This window comes from Anguilla rostrata, chromosome 13 (assembly GCF_018555375.3).
Source record: "Anguilla rostrata isolate EN2019 chromosome 13, ASM1855537v3, whole genome shotgun sequence".
Classification (NCBI taxonomy): domain Eukaryota; kingdom Metazoa; phylum Chordata; class Actinopteri; order Anguilliformes; family Anguillidae; genus Anguilla; species Anguilla rostrata.
The window spans coordinates 41917466-41939984 of record NC_057945.1 but is presented as its reverse complement, the minus strand read 5'-3'; the positions used below and the strand labels follow the sequence as shown (position 1 = coordinate 41939984).

The following is a 22519-nucleotide window of genomic DNA, read 5'->3' as shown; positions in this document are numbered from 1 at the left end:
CGGAGGGGTTAGGGTTCTCAGTGATAACAGACATGTGTGGAGGGGTTAGGGTTCTCAGTGATAACAGATGTGTGTGGAGGGGGTGAGTTCTCAGGGTTCTCAGTGATAACAGATGTGTGTGGAGGGGTTAGGGTTCTCAGTGATAACAGACGTGTGTGGTGGGGTTAGGGTTCTCAGTGATAACAGATGTGTGTGGAGGGGTTAGGGTTCTCAGTGATAACAGACATGCGTGGAGGGGGCGAGTTCTCAGGGTTCTCAGTGATAACAGACGTGTGTGGAGGGGGCGGGTTCTCAGTGATAACAGATGTGTGTGGAGGGGGCGGGTTCTCAGTGATAACAGACGTGTGTGGAGGGGTTAAGCTGACAGTATACTCAGTAAGAAGAAAGAACTTCAGGATTGAGAACCACCGGCGAACATGTCCATGAACACTGTTGTTGGTATACTCAGTGAGAACACCGCTCCGTTTAAAGTCACTCCACGCCGCTGGGGCGTGAATAATTACGAGGCAGCTATTAACCAGGGCTGGAATTTTGCCCAGACCTCCGTCTTGCGGCTACACCATGGATGTATAAAGAGAAGGACTACGCAAGATCACAACACAAAACAAAAAGTTTTAAGTGTTTAAAGTGGCTTTAGTTTATCTAGCTATGCAAAAGAAGAAAAAAAGGCGAAGGAGATGGTACGTTCACCCTCTAAATCAGAGCAGGACGAAGAATGGAGAGTTTTGTCTGTACATTCGGCAAATGCAGAGTTTAGACAAGGGGGGCCACTTTCTCTTATTTCCGAATGTGTGCTAGGCGTTTTAATGACTTGCTGGTAAATAGTAAATGGACTGCATTTACAATTGATGCCTCTCATTCACCAGAGCATTGCTGAAACGAGTAGCACCATTCATCAAACATGCGGGAACTCAGAATCCCCATCTCTACAGAAGAGAGATTGGCGTTGACTCTCCGTACATTAGCATGTGAAGTCTGCCCTCTGAACTCTCAACTGTGACATAACCAACCATTTGATATTTGGACCAATAGCTGAGAGGGGGAGGTCGGAGAACAAGAAAGAAGTTTTCCAAAAGTTCTCCCTGGAGGCCGTCGCACACTGCACCATACGAACACACAACACCGCATCTATTTGTTCTTCAGTTGTTCTCATTGCTTCGTTTTGCTCAAAAAGTTCTACTTCTTACGAAATATACTGCCTACTTTAGGGTTCTCAGGGTTCTCAGTGATAACAGACGTGTGTGGAGGGGACGGGTTCTCAGTGATGAGTCTGCTGGTCTCTTTAGGAACACTTTAACTTCTACTCCATGGACAGTGTGCTGGGGCATCTGGTCTTCTCCGTGCGGTATGATGTCATTGGGGACCAGGAGCACCTCCGGCTGATCCTGAGGTATCTCACTCCTCCACTCCACTCTTTCACCTCTATCCCTTGCTTTTCTGTCCATCTTTTACCCCTTCTCCTTCAGGGCAATGCTTTAGTACTATATTAGAGCCATTTTAACTGGGAGTAATCTTATTGGTTTCAACTCTATGAGTACTTGTTAGAGTGCTTTTAACACTAGTACAGTACTCTGATAGCCTGATTTAACTATAGTAAAGTACTCCGTTACAGTGATTAATATGATCCTTATTGGACTCTATATGAGCGCAGTTAGGAGTGGATATAAAACGGGATTATTTCAGTAATTCTGTCTCCCCCCAGACACCTTGTGTCTGAGTTCTCCCAGGTTTCAGTGAAATGTTTTCATGCTGATATTTCATTGGATATTGCATTTGCATTTGGATGTTTTTGGATTTTTTTGGGAACTGCCTAAGAGAGGCCCTTTAATAGGACCCCAGAGGGTGGCGGTGTGGGTCTGTGGGGTCACCCCTCAAACAGCAGCGGGAAAAGGGGTGCTCTGTGAACTGATTTATCAAGCGCCATGCCCACAGGGACCGATGTGCATTGCCCACAGGGTGCGTCCGTGTAAACGCAGATCACTCCAGAGAGCCCCTCCCTCCCCTCATTCTGTCCTTTCAGTAAAACTGGCTGTACGTTTCTCCTGAAACTGAATAGCCCCTCCATTTCTCTTCTGAATTTGATCTGTAGCTGAAAAAAAGAAAGCTAGAAGGATTAAGTTTAGCAAGAAATTATTTAGTTGTAATTTTTCCCAGTTTTTATATGAAGCATCATTTTTGCGTTTTTGTTTTTTCAGGTCAAAGTTGAAAACCTATCAGGACGTGATCCCCATATCCTGCCTGACGGAATTCCCCAACGTGGTGCAGATGGCCAAGGTGGGGACCACTGTGCTGCTCCGCATGGGGAGGGGCTTCATGGGGCACCTGCACCCAGATACTGCTGTCACTCGCTCACACTCCTGTCACTCACTCACTCCCTGTCAGTCACTCACACTCCTGTCACTCACTCACTCCCTCTCACTCACTCACTCCCTGTCACTCACTCACACTCTTGTTACTCACTCACTCACACTCCCTGTCACTCACTCACACTCCTGTTACTCACTCACGCCCTGTCACTCACTCACACTCCTCTCACTCACTCACTCCTTGTCACTCACTCACACTCCTGTCAGTCACTCATACTGCTGTCACTCACTCACTCCATGTCACACGCAAACACACACACACTCTCTCACACACATATACATTCACACACACACGCACTCACACAGATGCACACACGCACACGCGTACACACACTCACACTCACACACACACACACTCACACTCACACTCACACACACAGCTTCTTTGTCCTCAGCAGCCAGTGAGCTCATTTTAAGGAGATGGAAGATGGTAACAGTTGCTTAATGTCTTACCTACTGAAAGTTAAAGACAACCACATTGCCAATTTATTGAATAAATTTACAAATATTCTTTCGGTTTAAAAGCTTTTTTCTTTTCCCCAGCTGGTGTGTGAGGAGGTGAATGTGGACCGATTCTACCCTGTCCTGTACCCAAAGGTAGGTATGAACTGGGCCTGATGTGTTGTAGTAATGAAGCTGTCACTCTCAGTGATGTGGGCGTGGCTACAGTAAGGGCTACAGGAGAAGCAGTGGCATCAGCCCTGGTGTAGGCCATGCACAAGCAGAGGGCGGGGCCTTCTCCACTGGAACCCTCATGACCTGAGCAGTGCAGTCTTCACACATAAAACACGCGCATGTAATATAAATATAACTTAATGTTCTTTCAGTAGGGTCAAATGGGCTTATCTGATTGGTCAAGGGGAAGCAGCCTTTATTCCTGCTTTGCTGGGGTTCCCCAGGTTTGGTGATTGACAGCCCTGATCCTGGATCAGTTGCCACTCCCCCTGGATAAGTTGCTCCTCCCCCCTGAGTAACCTGTTCTCTATTTCAGGCCTCCAGGCTCATTGTTACCTTTGACGAGCACGTTATCAGCAACAACTTCAAGTTTGGGGTCATCTATCAGAAGTTTGGGCAGGTGAGGTCATCATGAATGGCAGTGATTTCTGGATTAAGAATTTGACTCCCTGCTGTACAAAATTGGGCATGCTGGAATTTTAACCACGTGTGGCAATTAACGTTAATGTGAGCTTGACTAGACATGCGTTTGTTTCCTAATAGCTAATATCCAAATTTGCTATGTTCCCAGGCCATGTAACGGGTAAATAGCCTGATTTCTTTTTTGTTTTTTAGCCCAAACGCTTCAGCAGCTGATGACAGTGTGACTGCATTTCTGTCCATGTTTATCCCTGCCTCGGGTTGGCTTTGTTAACAAGCTGTTTTTGCTCACAGAATGAACAGCTGCTCACTGGGTGTTTTTTTGTTTATTGCACCACTGTCTGTAAACTCTAGAGACTGGGGTGCATGAAAATCCCAGGAGGGCAGCTGTTTCACCACATCTGACTCCAAGCACAAAGTCACTTAGATTATGCTTAGATCACCCATTCTAATATTTGGTTGAACAACTAAACCTCTACATGCTTTATATACTGAGTTTCAGCCACATGATTCAATGTTTGGAGGAGCAGGCTCTTCATTGTGTTTCTATGGCAATGTGGGACTCATCCCTAGGGTCAAGCTACAAGCTTCTTCCATTTGCTGAGGGTACAATCATAATCTTATGGATTCTGTGGCTAGTAATGCATAATTTGGGTTTTTTATGGAAAGCATGCTAATTGTAATAATGATGATTATATCACAATGAGTCAGTCTTGTGGTCTTTCTAAACCTCTAAGGGTTTACTTCCTGTTGAACTTCCTGTTTGTGAATGTGTTTGTGCTTGTTGCCAGACTACCGAAGAGGAGCTGTTTGGGAACAGTGAGGAGAGCCCCGCCTTTGTGGAGTTCCTGGAGTTCCTGGGACAGAAGATCCAGTTGCATGACTTCAAAGGGTAAGCATGAGGCTCACAGGTAGGGCTGTGGTAAGCCTGAGGCTCACAGGTAGGGCTGGCCCATAAACCACCATCATATTTACTAAATGATATGTGTAATATATAATATTTGAGTGCAATAGCAGTCATTGCTGCCATGTGGGGTGTTGGAATTATTGTCTTTTTTCCTGTAATAATAAAAACTGATACTGAACCTCAAAACTCCAGAGGCCATTTGAAAAACATCTAAGACTACTGTGTCTGTTGGGTGTTGTGACAGCCAATCAGCAGCTTGGCCATGCGGCTTGGCCATGTTTTTTTCTTATCACATGGTTGTTATATGGCCTTGCTTCTGATTGGTTGTCATATCAACACCCAATGAGCAGGGGATGATTCAAAGCGATCTGAATGCCTGGGAGGGGGTGGCCTGGGCGGGGGGCGGGATCTCCTCATGGGGCCTGAGAACGCTGGCAGCACCCCTGGGCCTGGGCCTCTGCAGCGGGCATCATGGGGTGCGGGGGGAAATGAAGCCTGCCTTTGGCTGCTGTGTGAAGGGTGAATCTCAGTGCCCAGGAGGATTGTGGGATGTGGTGCTCGATAGACTTACGCCATGAGTCTGTTCTCCAGATTCCGCGGCGGGCTGGACGTGACTCACGGACAGACAGGCACCGAGTCGGTCTACACCCTCTTCCACGACAAGGAGATTATGTTCCACGTGTCCACCAAGCTGCCGTACACTGAGGGGGACGCCCAACAGGTGCACACCTCCCTCCTTCCTCTTACAGAACCACCCTCGTCTTCATTCAGTACTTTCACCCTCCAGCTTTTAAACGGCTGCTTAATTATTCTGGGGAACATTTGCCAAGGCAGTGCGCTATAAAGCTCCTAAATCAGCAAATAATGAAGAGACATGGGAGTTCAGCCCTGAAGGCAAATATTAGCATTAATAAATTGGTGCAAACTGCAGGTGCTGTGCATTCTATCAGTGGGGTTTACGACATGTGATAAAGGGCTTTGCCATTTCCCATGCGGGTTTAGAGCAGAGCGTCCCGTGAGGTCATAGTTCTGTTGACTGTGAGGTCATAGTTATGTTTACCGTGAGAGGCTGATATCTGCAGCCCGTTTCCCAGGAGACGACCGTGCTCGTCTGTCACCATGGTAACACACGTCTGGCCATCTGTTGCAGCTGCAGAGGAAACGCCATATAGGAAATGACATCGTGGCCATCGTGTTCCAGGAGGAGAACACGCCCTTCGTGCCCGACATGATCGCGTCCAACTTCCTGCACGCGTACGTGGTGGTGCAGGTGGAGCAGGGCTGCTCTGGCAGTGCACTGTATAAGGTAATGCCTCCTGACCGGGCCTGGAGCACAGGCTCGGTACGGTGTGCTCATACACCCTTATCACTGCCCTGTAATGTCCCATTCTCTACAGCGTCCTGTACCATACTGTCCATCTAACATCCTATAAACCAGCGCTGTCTGGACACAATACTCAGTACCATGCTTTCTGCAGAATCTTCTGTAGCTTTCTACAGAATCGTTTACTGTTCTACCCCTCTTAAATGTCCACCGCGCTGTCCTTTAGTGCAACGCCTGCATTAGCTTTCTGTATGAGCGGTGTGTAGCAGGCTGCAGTAGCTGCATTAGCTGTCTGTATGAGCTGTGTGTAGCAGGCTGTAGTATCTGCATTAGCTATATGTGAGCTGTGTGTAGCAGGCTGTAGTAGCTGTCTGTATGAGCGGTGTGTAGCAGGCTGTAGTAGCTGCATTAGCTGTCTGTATGAGCTGTGTGTAGCAGGCTGTAGTAGCTGCATTAGCTGTCTGTATGAGCTGTGTGTAGCAGGCTGTAGTAGCTGCATTAGCTGTCTGTATGAGCGGTGTGTAGCAGGCTGCAGTAGCTGCATTAGCTATATGTGAGCTGTGTGTAGCAGGCTGTAGTAGCTGCATTAGCTGTCTGTATGAGGTGTGTAGCAGGCTGTAGTAGCTGCATTAGCTGTCTGTATGAGCTGTGTGTAGCAGGCTGCAGTAGCTCCATTAGCTATCTGTGAGCTGTGTGTAGCAGGCTGTAGTAGCTGTCTGTATGAGCTGTGTGTAGCAGGCTGCAGTAGCTGCATTAGCTGTCTGTATGAGCTGTGTGTAGCAGGCTGTAGTAGCTGTCTGTATGAGCTGTGTGTAGCAGGCTGCAGTAGCTGCGTTAGCTGTCTGTATGAGCTGTGTGTAGCAGGCTGTAGTAGCTGCATTAGCTGTCTGTATGAGCTGTGTGTATCAGGCTGTAGTAGCTGTCTGTATGAGCTGTGTGTATCAGGCTGTAGTAGCTGTCTGTATGAGCTGTGTGTATCAGGCTGTAGTAGCTGTCTGTATGAGCTGTGTGTAGCAGGCTGTAGTAGCTGTCTGTATGAGCTGTGTGTATCAGGCTATAGTAGCTGTCTGTATGAGCTGTGTGTAGCAGGTGTAGCTGTCTGTATGAGCTGTGTGTAGCAGGCTGTAGTAGCTGTCTGTATGAGCTGTGTGTATCAGGCTATAGCTGTCTGTATGAGCTGTGTGTAGCAGGCTGTAGTAGCTGTCTGTATGAGCTGTGTGTAGCAGGCTGTAGAGCTGCATCAGCTGTCTGTATGAGCTGTGTGTAGCAGGCTGTAGTAGCTGCATTAGCTGTCTGTGTGAGCTGTGTGTAGCAGGCTGTAGTAGCTGTCTGTATGAGCTGTGTGTAGCAGGCTGTAGTAGCTGCATTTCACACGCTGACTGTGACGCTGCCCCCCCCCCCCAGGTGTCTGTGACTGCGCGCGATGACGTGCCTTTCTTCAGGCCAGCTCTTCCAGATCCCGCCATCTTCAGAAAGGTGAGCCAGTGCCATTCACTTTCACCTGCACTCATTAACAACCAGACCCTCTAGTGTCTGCTACTGAGAATTGCACCCTAATGTCACCACACAAGAGCAATTGATGTTCACACATCACCAGTATGATTCACAATGGGCCAGGATGAGCAGATAAGTGTATAAATGAAAAGTTGGATTATCTTCCAGTCCACAGGAGAAAAGGAGTTCAAGTCTGGTTTCACTTCTCTTTATTTTTCCCTCCCCTGCACCTCCCTACATCCCTCCCCTACATCTCCCTACATCCTCCCCTATACTTCCCTGCATCCATCCCCTGCTCCTCCCTACATCCCCCACCATCACCTCCCTACCTCGGTCCCCTTCACCTCCCTCACTGAACCTCCTCTCTGCTCTGCTTTCAGGGAGCAGAGTTCCATGAGTTCTTGCTGACGAAGCTCATCAATGCAGAGTGTGCCTGTTACAAAGCAGAGAAATTCGCCAAACTGGAGGTGAGAGGGTTAGGGTTAGGGCTAGGGTTAGGGTTAGGGGGTTAAGGTTAGAGTTAGGATCAGGGTTAGTGTTAGGGTTAGGGGGTTAGGGTTAGAGTTAGGTGAGAGGAGTGTGTGGCTCAAACATCTCTATTCTGAGTGCACAAAAGCCTGTATTCTAAGTTATCTTATTGTGTTTGTGTGTGCGTGCGTACGTTTGTGTGTGTGTGTGTGTGTGTGTCTATGTATGTGTGTGTGTGTCCTTGTCTTTGGTGTGTTTGTGTGCGTGTGCTTGTTTGGTGTGTGTGTGTGTGTGGTGTACATGTTTGGTGTGTGTGTATGCACGCGTGTGCGTGTTTGGTGTGTGCGCGTGTGTATATGGTGTGTGTGTGTGCGTGTTTGGTGTGTGTGTCCGTGTCTTTGGTGTGTTTGTGTGTGTGTGCTTGTTTGGTGTGTGTGTGTGTGTGTGGTGTGCGTGTTTGGTGTGTGCGTGTGTTTGGTGTGTGCGTGTGTATATGGTGTGTGTGTGTGTGTTAGGAGCGCACTCGGACTGCCCTGCTGGAGACTCTGTATGAGGAGCTTCATCTGCACAGCCAGTCCATGATGGGCCTGGGTGACGAGGACAGGCTGGAGAACGGGGCCGGCGGGGGCGGCGGCTTCTTCGAGTCTTTCAAGGTAATCAGGGGCGGGGCCTGTGCAACTGCCACTACAACCAGACCCGCCCAGGGGCGGGGCCTGTGCAACTGCCACTATTCGCAGTGTGAGCTGTGCAGTGTGCCTTTTGAGTGACGTCTGAGCGTAATGACATTCGGCTGACCCTGTCACAGCACTCGTGTGAGGACCTCATGAGCTGTTTGTCTCCTTCCCTCGGGGGCGTTAACCTGCAGCGGGCGTCTGGCAGTCAGAGAGCTGCAGGGGGTCGATCCCCGCCCTTTGGGGAAGTTTCCTTCAGCAGGACACCTAACCCTTAATGGCTCCTGATGAGCTGGGTGGTGCTTTGTGTAGCCGTAATAGCTGGAAAAAGTGCTATATAAATTGCATCCCATTGTTGATCCAAACTTTCAGGTATCCGTTAGGAGGTCCAGTGCTGTGAGCTCTGATGGGTGCAGACTGACAGTCAATTTAAAAATGTACCAGTTTACAAGTGTGTGTGTGTGTGTGTGTGTGTAAGCATGTGTGTGTGTGTGTGTAAGCGTGTGTGTGTGTGTGTGTGTGTGTGTGTGTGTAACCGTGTGTGTGTGTGTGTAAGCGTGTGTGTGTGTGTGTGTAAGCATGTGTGTGTGCGTGTGCGTGTGTGCGTGTGCGTGTGTGTGTGTGTGTGTGTAAGCGCGCGCGTGTGTGTGTGTGTGTAAGCGTGTGTGTGTGTGTGTGTGAATGAAGGCCTTCGTAAACCCTTTCTCAGATTTCACCCTATCGCTAACCCCTATTCTTCTATTGCCAGTATATCAGTTTATCACTTCCTCATTTTCTTCTTTTCCTTATCTGGGCTTGTCCTGCTGCACATGCCTTGTGTGGAGTTCAGCAGTTGCTCAGTGTTTGCCTCTTCTGCAGCGTGTGATTCGCGCTGAGCCATGCCATGGATGCTGGGCTCAGTTCACAGGAAGCCAAACGTGGTCTCCACCAGCCTCAGTGGCAGCTTTACCCACAATCCTTCAGAGGCCCACGACTCCTGGCATATGTAGTAACCGTGAGGAAGCAATGTTTCCCAAACCTGTCTCCTGTGGCAGAGAGGCGTATCCAGATCCTGCACTGTAGAGTAACCGCCTGTGAGCAGAGTGATATCAGTCTGCTAACTGTGAGCAGAGAGCGATATCAACCTGTTACCTGTGAGCAGAGAGCGATATCAGTGAGCAGAGAGTGATATCAACCTGTTACCTGTGAGCAGAGAGTGATATCAACCTGTTACCTGTGAGCAGAGAGCGATGTCAGCCTGTTACCTGTGAGCAGAGAGCGATGTCAAGCCTGTTACCTGTGAGCAGAGAGTGATATCAGCCTGTTACCTGCGAGCAGAGAGTGATATCAACCTGTTACCTGTGAGCAGAGAGTGATACCAGCCTGTTACCTGTGAGCAGAGAGCGATGATATCAGCCTATTACCTGTGAGCAGAGAGTGATATCAGCCTGTTACCTGCGAGCAGAGAGTGATATCAACCTGTTACCTGTGAGCAGAGAGCGATATCAGTCTGCTACCTGTGAGCAGAGAGTGATATCAGCCTGTTACCTGTGAGCAGAGAGTGATATCAGCCTGTTACCTGTGAGCAGAGAGTGATATCAGCCTATTACCTGTGAGCAGAGAGTGATATCCGCCTGTTACCTGTGAGCAGAGAGCGATATCAGCTTATTACCTGTGAGCAGAGAGTTATATCAGACTGTTACCTGTGAGCAGAGAGCGATATCCGCAATTATTATTTAGATTTTTGGCGCACTTGTTAATGAAGAAAAATTATTTAAAACGGGCTGAGACCAGTATCGGTTTAAAGGGAAGTATTCCGCCGGTCTATTTTCAGCTCACCAGCCACCTGACTACAGTACAGATAAAGTTTACAAGACCCTATTTCTGACAAGTAGGTCAAGTTTTTGAAAGCAACATTCAGGGAGTTTTGAAATGACTTTTGAAATTATGTTTCTGATATTTTCTGATGGTGTTCCTCCCATAATGCCTCAGGCTGATGTCTGTGTGTGTGTTTTCAGTCTGTAATCATCCCCGGGAAAAGTCCAACACGGAAGAAATCTGGAGCCTATAACTCCCGGAGGAGCAGTGCTATTGGCATTGAGAACATTCAGGAGGTGCAGGAGAGGAGGTGAGTGCTGCTGATGGGGAGAGGTGGTGTGGGGCAGGAGGTGCTTGAGAGGAGGTGAGTGCTACAGGAGGTGCAGGAGAGGAGGTGAGTGTTGCAGACGGTGAGAGGAGGTGAGTGCTACAGGAGGTGCAGGAGAGGAGGTGAGTGCTGCAGACGGTGAGAGGAGGTGTGGGGTAGGAGGTACATGAGAGGAGGTGAGTGCTGCAGATGATGAGAGGAGGTATGGGGCAGGAGGTGCAGGAGAGGAGGTGTGTGCTGCAGATGGCGAGAGGAGGTGTGGGGCAGGATGTGTAGGAGAGGAGGTGAGTGCTGCAGATGATGAGAGGAGGTGTGGGGCAGGATGTGTAGGAGAGGAGGTGAGTGCTGCAGGAGGTGAGAGGAGGTGTGGGGCAGGATGTGTAGGAGAGGAGGTGAGTGCTGCAGGAGGTGAGAGGAGGTGTGGGGCAGGAGGTACATGAGAGGAGGTGAGTGCTGCAGGAGGTGAGAGGAGGTGTGGGGCAGGAGGTGTAGGAGAGGAGGTGAGTGCTGCAGGAGGTGAGAGGAGGTGTGGGGCAGGAGGTGACCATTAGGGAGAGAGGAGGTAGAACACAGGAAATGGATAGTGCGGAATCCACAGATTGTTCAGCAATAAAATAGTCACAGTGCCTCCTTACTGCAGGCACCTACCGTTAGGGCAGTTTTATTCTCTCTGGGGCAGAGTTTAAGACAGTTTTCTGTGCTGTGGGGGCAATTAGGGTAGGTTTCTGTGTTTTGGGGAAGTTAGGGCAGTTTTTACACTGTAGGGCAGTAGATGAATATTCGAGTGGCAATCTTATGGGCAGAACATCCATTGCAGTTCCATGTAGGACCTGCTTGTGGGGATGTGTAAAGGCTGTGGGGATTCTTGCTGGGGACGAGAAGCCAGCTGTGCTCTAGCTGGGGGGCTGTCTCATTAGTATCTGTGCCCTGCACCTCACATTCTGTTCTACTGCTCCCCCCCCTCCCCGCAGGGAGTGCTCCCCCAGCATGCAGAAGACTCCAGACAGTGGCCACGTGTCGCAGGACCCTAAGTCTGAGAACTCGTCCAATCAGAGCTCGCCTGAGATGCCCACCACAAAGAACAGGTGAGTACTCTGTAGAGGGTGTAATATGTGTGTGTATACAGGTGTACCCTGTAGAGGGTGTAATATGTGTGTGTACAGGTGTACTCTGTAGAGGGTGTAATGAGTGTGTACTCTGTAGAGGGTATAATATGTGGGTACAAGTGTACTCTGTAGAGGGTGTACTATGTGTGTGTGTGTACGCTGTAGAGGGTGTAATATATGTGTGTGTACTCTGTAGAGGGTATAATGTGTGGGTACAAGTGTACTCTGTAGAGGGTGTACTATGTGTGTGTGTGTACGCTGTAGAGGGTGTAATATATGTGTGTGTACTCTGTAGAGTGTATAATGTGTGGGTACAAGTGTACTCTGTAGAGGGTGTAATATATGTATGTGTACTCTGTAGAGGGTATAATGTTTGGGTATAAGTGTACTCTGTAGAGGGTGTAATGCGTGTGTGTACTCTGTAGAGGGTGTAATATGTGTGTTCAGGTGTACTCTGTAGAGGGTGTAATATGTGGGTACAGGTGTACTCTGTAGAGGGTGTAATATGTGTGTACAGGTGTACTCTGTAGAGGGTGTAATATGTGTGTGTACTCTGTAGAGGGTATAATATGTGGGTACAGGTGTACTCTGTAGGGGGTGTAATATGTGTGTGTGTATTCTGTAAAGGATGTAATATGTGGGTACAGGTGTGCTCTGTAGAGGGTATAATATGTGGGTACAGGTGTACTCTGTAGGGGGTGTAATATGTGTGTGTGTATTCTGTAAAGGATGTAATATGTGGGTACAAGTGTACTCTGTAGAGGGTGTAATATGTGTGTGTACTCTAGAGGGTATAATATGTGGGTACAGGTGTACTCTGTAGGGGGTGTAATATGTGTGTGTGTATTCTGTAAAGGATGTAATATGTGGGTACAGGTGTGCTCTGTAAAGGATGTAATATGTGGGTACAGGTGTGCTCTGTAGGGGGTGTAATATGTGCGTACAGGTGTGCTCTGTAGAGGGTGTAATATGTGGGTACAGGTATAGTCTGTAGGGGGTGTAATATGTGTGTGTGTATTCTGTAAAGGATGTAATATGTGGGTACAGGTGTGCTCTGTAGAGGGTATAATATGTGGGTACAGGTGTACTCTGTAGGGGGTGTAATATGTGTGTGTGTATTCTGTAAAGGATGTAATATGTGGGTACAGGTGTGCTCTGTAGAGGGTGTAATATGTGGGTACAGGTGTGCTCTGTAGAGGGTGTAATATGTGGGTACAGGTGTACTCTGTAGGGGGTGTGATATGTGTGTGTGTATTCTGTAAAGGATGTAATATGTGGGTACACATGCACTATGCAGGTTGCCTGGGTGACGCAGGTGTGCAGCACTGTTCTCTGTTGCAGGGCTGCTTCTATCCCAGAGGCTGCTGACCTCTCCCACTCCTCCAGTGGCAGCAGCTTTGGGAGCGTGGTGGAGGAGAACCTGAACGAGCCTGGGGAGGAGTACGACACTGCACTGGTGCGTGTGTGTGTGTGTGTGTGTGTGTGTGTGTGTGTGTGCGTGTGTGTGTGTGTGCGTGTGTGTGTGTGTGTGCGCATCTCATTGGTATGTGTGTGTGTGTCTCATTGGTGTGTGTGTGTGGTGTGTGTGTGTCTCACTGGTGTGTGTGCTTGTGTGTGCATGCATGTGTGTGTCTCACTGGTGTGTGTGTTACAGGAGAGTCTCTCTTCTGTGGGGACTCCACACAAGCAGGATGCGTTTATCTACGGCTCATGGGCGGCACACAGTGGCAGCAGCAGCCCTGCAGGTCAGAACAGCTACTGGTCCAGGATCAGCCTCCGCCCCTCTAATCCCAGACTACACTCACCTTCCACCTCTAATCCAGACTACACTCACCTTCCCCACCTCTAATCCCAGACTACACTCACCTTCCACCTCTAATCCAGACTACACTCACCTTCCCCACCTCTAATCCCAGACTACACTCACCTTCCCCACCTCTAATCCCAGACTACACTCACCTTCCACCTCTAATCCAGACTACACTCACCTTCCCCACCTCTAATCCCAGACTACACTCACCTTCCCCCCTCTAATCCCAGACTACACTTACCTTCCCCACCTCTAATCCCAGACTACACTCACCTTCCCCACCTCTAATCCCTGTGTGTTCAGCCTCCCCACCTCTAATCCCAGACTACTCACCTTTCCCCCTCTAATCCCAGACTACACTCATCTTCCCCACCTCTAATCCAGACTACACTCATCTTCCCCACCTCTAATCCCAGACTACACTCACCTTCCCCCCTCTAATTCCAGACTACACTCACCTTCCCCACCTCTAATCACAGACTACACTCACCTTCCCCACCTCTAATCCCTGTGTGTTCAGCCTCCCCACCTCTAATCCTAGACTACACTCACCTTCCCCACCTCTAATCCCAGACTACACTCACCTTCCCCCCTCTAATCACAGAATACACTCACCTTCCCCACCTCTAATCCCTGTGTGTTCAGCCTCCCCACCTCTAATCCCAGACTACACTCACCTTCCCCACCTCTAATCCCAGACTACACTCACCTTCCCACCTCTAATCCCAGACTACACTCACCTTCCCCACCTCTAATCCCAGACTACACTCACCTTCCCCCCTCTAATCCCAGACTACACTCAGTGTGTATAATGATCAGTCCACTGACCCAGCCATGTCCACCATTACTTGGAATTTATTGCTTTATTTTGGTGTCTGATATGGAACTTTTTCTCATTCGAAATGAATAACTTTGTGCACCTGAGTCAATGTATTATTTGTAATTGTCAGATTTAGGTGCTGTACAGTAGGCATTAGATAGGATATTAAAACACACTCTGTGGGAGGGGGTTTCATCATTGGAATATTGTCTGTCCCCCCACAGTGACGAGGACCGCACAACCTGAGGCCTGCACCAAGCCGGACCAGCCACTGGTGTGTTTGTGTGTGTGTTTCTGTCTGTCTGAGGGTGTGTGTGTCTGTGTTTATACTGTGTGTGTGTATGCACATCTTTTTGAAAGGAAGTGCATTCTTTGAGGATAATTCCTTCTTTCACATTTTTAAGTAAAACAGAAAGCGCAGGTATCATAGATGACTGAAGATGATTAAATTGGCTCCAAATTTGTATCTTTACACAGTGAGCGAAGTGGGTAATTAAGGCATTCTACAGGTGAATGATACACAGAATATGTACAGTACGGTAAGGTACTCTCTTTCTTAACCGGTCTGTCTGTTTTATGTAGAACTGCTAGCCCCTCTCACCAGACTGCTTCATGGATGCCCATCAACAGGTCAGCTGTCCTGTGTTTACAGGGTTAGTGTGGTGGGTGGGGTTAAGGTAGTGGGTGGGGTTATTGTTGTGGGGGTATTGTTATGATTAGGGTCATTGGTGGGGTTAGGGTGTAGGGTGGTGTCCAGGTGGTGAGTGGGATTAAGGTCATGGGTATGGTTAGGTTGGTGGGCAGGGTTATGGTGCTGGGTGTGTTTTGGGTAGTGGGTATGGTTAAGGTAATGGGCGGGGTTAAGCCGGTGGGTATGGTTAAGGTCATGGGCGGGGTTAAGCCGGTGGGTGGATGTAAGTTGCTGTGTACCTGCATGTCTGTGTGCTGTACCAGCCTCCAATTAATGTGCTGTAGAAAAATGCGCTATATTGTGTAGTAGCGCACAGCCCTTATGGTTTATAAAATAACACTGCCACCCCAGTATAACCCCCCCCCCCACAGCCACCCCAGTATAAATCCCCCCACAGCCACCCTGGTATATACCCCCCCACAGCCAGCCCAGTATAAACCCCCCACCACAGCCAGCCCAGTATAAACCCCCCCACAGCTACCCCAGTATAAACCCCCCCCCCCCCCCCCCCCCCCCCATCCACAGCTACCCCAGTGTAAACCCCCCCACAGTCCTTCTGTCAGTGACCTCGTTTTCCTTCTATCCCCACAGCATTCCCATATGCATTCCCGACAGCATTCCCTCTCAGAGAACAGATGCTCCTGGGTTTTTGGGCACCATTGAGGATGAAGATGAAGATGAGGAGGATGAGGGGCAGTTTGTCAGGCAGGAGTGAGCCCTGAGACTATGGGCCCCCTTGCGACCTTCGCTGTGCCAGTCCATTTACCTCTGCCCTGCGTCAGGGCGGGGCTTCCTGTGTTCCTCCTCACCAGGCCACACTCCTCCCTTCTTCCTGTCATTTTTGTGTGGTAACCTCTTTCCCCGGGCCCGTCCCGAGCTGCAGGTGTCAGCGTTCTCACAGGAGTCAGGGCACGGCCTTGGGAGCTGCAGAACGCCACTATAGATCCTGCAGCAACGCTGGGCAGTGTTCAGCGATGTGCAGTGCTCAGTGATGTGCAGTGTTCAGCGATGGGCAGTGTTCAGCGATGGGCAGTGTTCAGTGATGTGCAGTGTTCAGCAATGGGCAGTGTTCAGTGATGTGCAGTGCTCAGCGATGTGCAGTGTTCAGCGATGGGCAATGTTCAGTGATGTGCAGTGTTCAGCGATGGGCAGTGTTCAGTGATGTTCAGTGATGTGCAGTGCTCAGCGATGTGCAGTGTTCAGTGGGATCTGAGCAAGGGAGACAAGCTGAGGGAACAACAAAACCCAAACGCAGCACATAACAGAACCCAGCACATTACCGTACCCAAACCCAGCACATTACAGAACCTAAACCCAGCACATTACAGAACCCAAACCCAGCACATTACAGAACCTAAACCCAGCACATTACAGAACCCAAACCCAGCACATTACAGAACCTAAACCCAGCACATTACAGAACCTAAACCCAGCACATTACAGAACCTAAACACAGCACATTACAGAACCTAAACCCAGCACATTACAGATCCCAAACCCAGCACATTACAGAACCTGAACCCAGCACATTACAGAACCCAAACCCAGCACATTACAGAACCCAAACCCAGCACATTACAGAACCCAAACCCAGCACATTACAGAACCCAAACCCAGTGCATTACAGAACCTAAACCCAGCACATTACAGAACATAGTGCATTACAGAACCTAAGCCCAGCACATTACAGAACCTGAACCCAGCACAATTCAGAACCCAGTGCATTACAGAACCTAAACCCAGCACATTACAGAACCCAAAGCCAGCATATTGTAGAACCCAGCACATTACAGAACCCAAACCCAGCATATTGCAGAACCCAGCACATTACAGAACCCAAACCCAGTGCATTACAGAACCTGAAACACGCACATTTCAGAACCCAGTGCATTACAGAACCGTAACCCAGCATATTACAGAACCTAGCACATTACAGAACCCAAACCCAGCACATTACAGAACCTGAACCCAGCACATTTCAGAACCCAGTGCATCACAGAACCTAAACCCAGCACATTGCAGAACCCAGTGCATCACAGAACCTAAACCCAGCACATTGCAGAACCCAGTGCATTACAGAAGCTAAACCCAGCACATTACAGAATCCAAACCCAGCACATTACAGAACCTAAACCCAGCACATTACAGAACCCAAACCCAGCACATTACAGAACCTGAACCCAGCACATTACAGAACCTAAACCCAGCACATTGCAGAACCCAAACCCAGCACATTACAGAACCCAGTGCATTACAGAACCTAAACCCAGCACATTACAGAACCCAAACCCAGCACATTACAGAACACAGTGCATTATAGAACCTAAGCCCAGCACATTACAGAACCTGAACCCAGCACAATTCAGAACCCAGTGCATTACAGAATCTAAACCCAGCACATTACAGAACCCAAAGCCAGCATATTGTAGAACCCAGCACATTACAGAACCCAAACCCAGTGCATTGCAGAACCTGAAACACGCACATTTCAGAACCCAGTGCATTACAGAACCGTAACCCAGCATATTACAGAACCTAGCACATTACAGAACCCAAACCAGCACATTACAGAACCTGAACCCAGCACATTTCAGAACCCAGTGCATCACAGAACCTAAACCCAGCACATTGCAGAACCCAGTGCATCACAGAACCTAAACCCAGCACATTGCAGAACCCAGTGCATTACAGAACCTTAACCCAGCATATTAAAGAACCTAGCACATTACAGAACCCAAACCCAGCACATTACAGAACCTGAACCCAGCACATTACAGAACCTAAACCCAGCACATTACAGAACCTGAACCCAGCACATTGCAGAACCCAAACCCAGCACATTACAGAACCCAGTGCATTACAGAACCTAAACCCAGCACATTACAGAACCCAAACCCAGCACATTACAGAACACAGTGCATTACAGAACCTAAGCCCAGCACATTACAGAACCTGAACCCAGCACAATTCAGAACCCAGTGCATTACAGAACCTAAACCCAGCACATTACAGAACCCAAAGCCAGCATATTGTAGAACCCAGCACATTACAGAACCCAAACCCAGTGCATTACAGAACCTGAAACCAGCACATTTCAGAACCCAGTGCATTACAGAACCTTAACCCAGCATATTACAGAACCTAGCACATTACAGAACCCAAACCCAGCACATTACAGAACCTGAACCCAGCACATTGCAGAACCCAGTGCATCACAGAACCTAAACCCAGCACATTGCAGAACCCAGTGCATTACAGAAGCTAAACCCAGCACATTACAGAACCTAGCACATTACAGAACCCAGATTCACTAAATTATGCCTTGTGTACTCTATAAAGCTTTCAAAATCCTAATAATAGAGAGCATCTCACATTTATAAACATTTCTAGTATTGCCATTGTAGGAAAGACAGTCACAGCCTGTGGTCACAGGGAGTCACACACTGCACAAGCCATGCCTGAAGACTTGTGATGAAGTTAAATCAGTTTGATATTCGTGCAGGAGTCGCACACTAGCATAAGACTGGATGGGGAGAGCTGCGATTGAGTCATGTTAAAGGGCCGTCCGAGGCGGGTGTGCACAGCGATTGTGCAAATACTGGGGGTTTTCTTAGGATCTTGATAACTGCGAAAACTTGACTAAAGATCCTGTAGCGTATGCTAGGCATTAGAGACCCTAAACCATTATATGCATCCTGTGCAGGTCCGGTGTCATCAGTCATATGACTCTCTGTGTTTGTTAAACGTCTCAGTTCTAAGTGATTAATGTTGAATATGGATCATTGTGGAGTGTTAGTGTTTATGCAGGTAGTGTGTGGATAGACACCATTTGTAAGCTACTGTTGAGTGATATGCAATGTCAGAACGCTTGCTAAACCAAACGTGGTTCTCTGCAGCTAAACTACCAAGCTCAACCTCAGTCAGTACAGTCTGTGATATTTGGGGGCATTTGGAGAAAGTTTTAGTACAAGAATTCATTAATATTGTTTTTAATATCACGAGGAAGTTCTTCACTGAAAGCAATGGATTATGACAGAATGCAACACTCTGTTCTAAATGTGTGGCTGGGGCGCAAAGAGACGCTTATGAAACAGAGCTGCTGTAGGAACATTGAAACCATGTTTCACCCGACCTTTTTATTCCACCAAACATGAAAAATAAGATTCTTTTTTAATGACGGTCTTTTGTTTTGTGTGAAAGGGTTAGTACAGATGCCCCCCCCCATGAGAAACTGTACTGCAGACACACTGTGATGCCAGTGCTCCCCCCTGTGGTGAATCTGCACACTGCATCCTTTAAACAGTAATACTGTGCAGGTACTGTATCGTGTGTTCTTTTCATTTCTATTTATTGCTTATTGTTGACTGAACCTTGTGATGTACATATGGAGATGAGCTGCTGTTCTGTGAGCTCTGGAGACTGAACTAGCGGCTGGTAGAGTCTGACTAGCGGCTGGTAGAGTCTGACTAGCGGCTGGTAGAGTCTGACTAGCGGCTGGTAGAGTCTGACTAGCGGCTGGTAGGGTCTGACTAGCGGCTGGTAGAGTCTGAGTCTGAAAAGACAGGGCTTGGGAGTGGGTCAAAGGTCAAACCCTGCACACTAAAGAACCGGCATGGCCAGAACCCCTCTGTGCTGTGTGGGGAACCCCTCTGTGCTGTGTGGGGAACCTCTCTGTGCTGTGTGGGGAACCCCTCTGTGCTGTGTGGGGAACCCCTCTGTGCTGTGTGGGGAACCCCTCTGTGCTGTGTGTGGAACCTCTCTGTGCTGTGTGGGGAACCTCACTGTACTGTGTGGGGAACCTCTGTGCTGTGTGGGGAACCTCTCTGTGCTGTGTGGGGAACCCCTCTGTGCTGTGTGGGGAACCTCACTGTGCTGTATGGGGAACTTCTCTGTGCTGTGTGGGGACCCTCACTGTGTTGTGTGCTGGACCCTCTCAGCTTTCTGAAAGAGAACACTACCTTGTGTGCTTTTTCTTTGTGGATGAACATATTATCCACAATGGACATTTTATTTGTGAGATGGACAGAAGTAGAAGCAGGCGAGAGAAAGCGCGAGGGATAGAGAGAAAGAGGAGTATAGAGAGGGGGGAGTGAGAAAGAGGGGAATAGAAAGAAAGAGGAAGATGGGAAGAAAGTCAGGAGAGAGAGGGATAGACCGACAAGAGGGTGATGGAGAAAGAAACAGTGATAGGAACAGTACGAGGGGGTAGAGAGAGAAAGAGGGGCACACAGAGAGGACAGAAAGAAAGGAATTGAGAGAAGAGGGGGAGAGAGAAAGAGGGGATGACAGACTGAGCAGTGGGCTCTACCAGACAGCTGAGCCAGCCCCAGCTCTTCCTCATGTTCTGAAAACAAAGTCCTCATATTTGTGAAAATGCAACAGTTGTGATAGACATATTTTTGGAAAACATTGATTTGAATTCTTTTATAGGATCATTGTGTTCAAAAAAGAAAATAATCATTGCTGAATGTACTAATTATTTGTATTAATAGGGAAGCAGAAGATCTTAGATCTTTAAAAATAGCATTAAATGAAATCGTCAGGAGAAAAGCAAACAGTACTCTGTGCAGGCAATAATCACAGAAATAATCACAGAATAATAACTTACTTACTGTGGGACATACATACCAGTGGTATGACAGTGAATGAGTTTCCTTTTTAGCTGTTTATTCAACCTGTTGTCTATAAGAGATCAGTCTTAGAGAAAAGACATATAAGACTAAGATCTGCCACCCAGTTTGAATGTAAATCCAATTAAGATATGGAATCATTTCTGCATATCTGACAATTAATAGTGTGTGTACATGTCAAAGAACGGTTAATGTAGTTCGTTAATTATACATTGGCCCCAAGTGTTTTTTTGACATTGTCAGAAGTTTTGGACTTCTCTGAACAGCAGTAATCTGAAAACGGTGGACGAATGTAGTTTACCTAGCAGATCGCTTTACTCTACAAATAACACTAACAGCAGACATGCATTTCAGTACCGCGCATACAACATACAAATAATATGTTGGTTCCTTCCATAACTTTAGCATTCTTGACCATGCCTGAATTGAAAAGATTGTTCAGTAATGTCAAGAACTGCACTGAATACGTCAGCACTCTGTTCTCTTTGTTAAATGCCTCAAACCTAATAGACTACTGCCCTCTAGTGAGGAGGAGTTGTAAAAGCACAGGTTTTATTTGTTGGTTCCAAAGTTGATGCGTTTCTTCATTCTGGAAATTAAAATGGAGCATAGCGCATATGATTCCACAGAAGAGGGTGGAGCTGTTCTTAGAAACCTGGTCCACACTGATGGGCTTCATGCTAATGACTGCATTTGTGTTTTGCTGTGTTTGATAAATGCTGAAGTAAGCTTGTGTATGAATGAATTGATTTTAAATTGTACACCTTTTTTGGAAATACAACCAAGAGAAAAAAATGTAATAAACTGGGCATATGGGTGGTTATTATTTTGCAGGTTTCCCTGGAGTCTGGCTCAGATATTCCATCTTTTATATACATGTAAACTGATAATGAATTAGACACAATATGCAGAGTTTTACAGTATATTGAATTAATTCTAACACTGTCAGGCCTGTCAGTCTACAGTGAATGGCCGGTGTTCTCTGTACAGACTCAGTCAAACAGAGCTTGGTTGCAGTTAGCCTGTTATCCATCGGTATGAGCACACATTGTGGGATATTCAGTTATATTCCCCACTATAAAAGATCACACTGCAAGGTACTTAACACAAAAAACTCCCAAAGCATCACTGAAAATGAATCATTTAATTTTATTCAAATGCATTTGTTAAGAAGTGGACAGAAGCACCTCCTCCCAGATTACTGCTATGAAGCTACACCCCAGCACACCAGCACTCTAGAAACTTCTGAAGCACTTCCTCGTCCGCAGAGAGTGTAAAGTCTGACCGCCTGTGCTGCTCCTTTGCCAGTTCCAAATGCAGGATATAAAAGTGGTTTACATGACGTTGTTTAAACTCCTTTTGCTCTGACTGTATGAACATAAAATGTCACAAACTAACTCCCTCACAACAGGCATGTTGTCACAGAATCATGTAGGAATTCAGCAGATCTGTCAGATTGTCGTCGGATTTCAGCTGATGAATGCTGGAATGAGGAATATAAATCATCTGGAAGTTTCTTTCCTTGCAAAACACTAATCTACTTTGAACTAAGCAAGCATACTATTGGAGGGATTGCACATATTGCTATGGAAACCATGCAGAAAAGCTATGCTTGTAAAAACTCAGTACTAAACTAAAGACCGTTATCTGTTCTATTGCTATTCTATATGGCTGTATTGTACCCGCAAAACTCTCTCTACTCCCCCATGAAAACGTGAAGACGGTTTGCTCAGGTACGTTAGAATATAAAGCCCTTTAAGCTGAAGCACTGCTGGTTGCCTTGTCTTGTCTTTAGGCTCTGGGTCCACACCCTGAACCAAATCCAAACCAGGGCTTCACAGAATCACAGAAGAACTGATTTTACCCCCTTCTCCTTCTCTCTTACACACACGGCCCTCTCTCTTACACACACCACTTCCTCCCTCTCTCTCTCTTTCTCTCTCTCCCACCATCTCTCTCCCTTCCCTCCCTCTCTCTCCCCCCTCCCTCTCCCTCCCTATCTCACCCTCTCT

At 47.7% G+C, this 22519-nt stretch overlaps 1 protein-coding gene across 1 annotated transcript in view; it reads left to right on the top strand.

The window, feature by feature from the left end:
• The window catches only part of LOC135237785 (rap1 GTPase-activating protein 1-like), a 35198-nt gene extending 12700 nt beyond the window's left edge, over positions 1-22498 (top strand). The window contains exons 6-24 of the mRNA XM_064305226.1: positions 1287-1390; positions 2196-2274; positions 2910-2963; positions 3358-3441; positions 4253-4353; positions 4960-5089; positions 5519-5674; positions 7097-7168; positions 7567-7653; positions 8170-8326; positions 9202-9310; position 9388; positions 10323-10432; positions 11422-11535; positions 12898-13012; positions 13211-13301; positions 14411-14460; positions 14769-14816; positions 15469-22498. Coding sequence (XP_064161296.1) covers positions 1287-1390; positions 2196-2274; positions 2910-2963; positions 3358-3441; positions 4253-4353; positions 4960-5089; positions 5519-5674; positions 7097-7168; positions 7567-7653; positions 8170-8326; positions 9202-9310; position 9388; positions 10323-10432; positions 11422-11535; positions 12898-13012; positions 13211-13301; positions 14411-14460; positions 14769-14777 — 1623 coding nt within the window. The 3' untranslated portion in view covers positions 14778-14816; positions 15469-22498. The remainder of the gene's footprint in view (positions 1-1286; positions 1391-2195; positions 2275-2909; positions 2964-3357; positions 3442-4252; positions 4354-4959; positions 5090-5518; positions 5675-7096; positions 7169-7566; positions 7654-8169; positions 8327-9201; positions 9311-9387; positions 9389-10322; positions 10433-11421; positions 11536-12897; positions 13013-13210; positions 13302-14410; positions 14461-14768; positions 14817-15468) is intronic.
• The last annotated feature ends 21 nt before the right edge of the window (positions 22499-22519 follow it).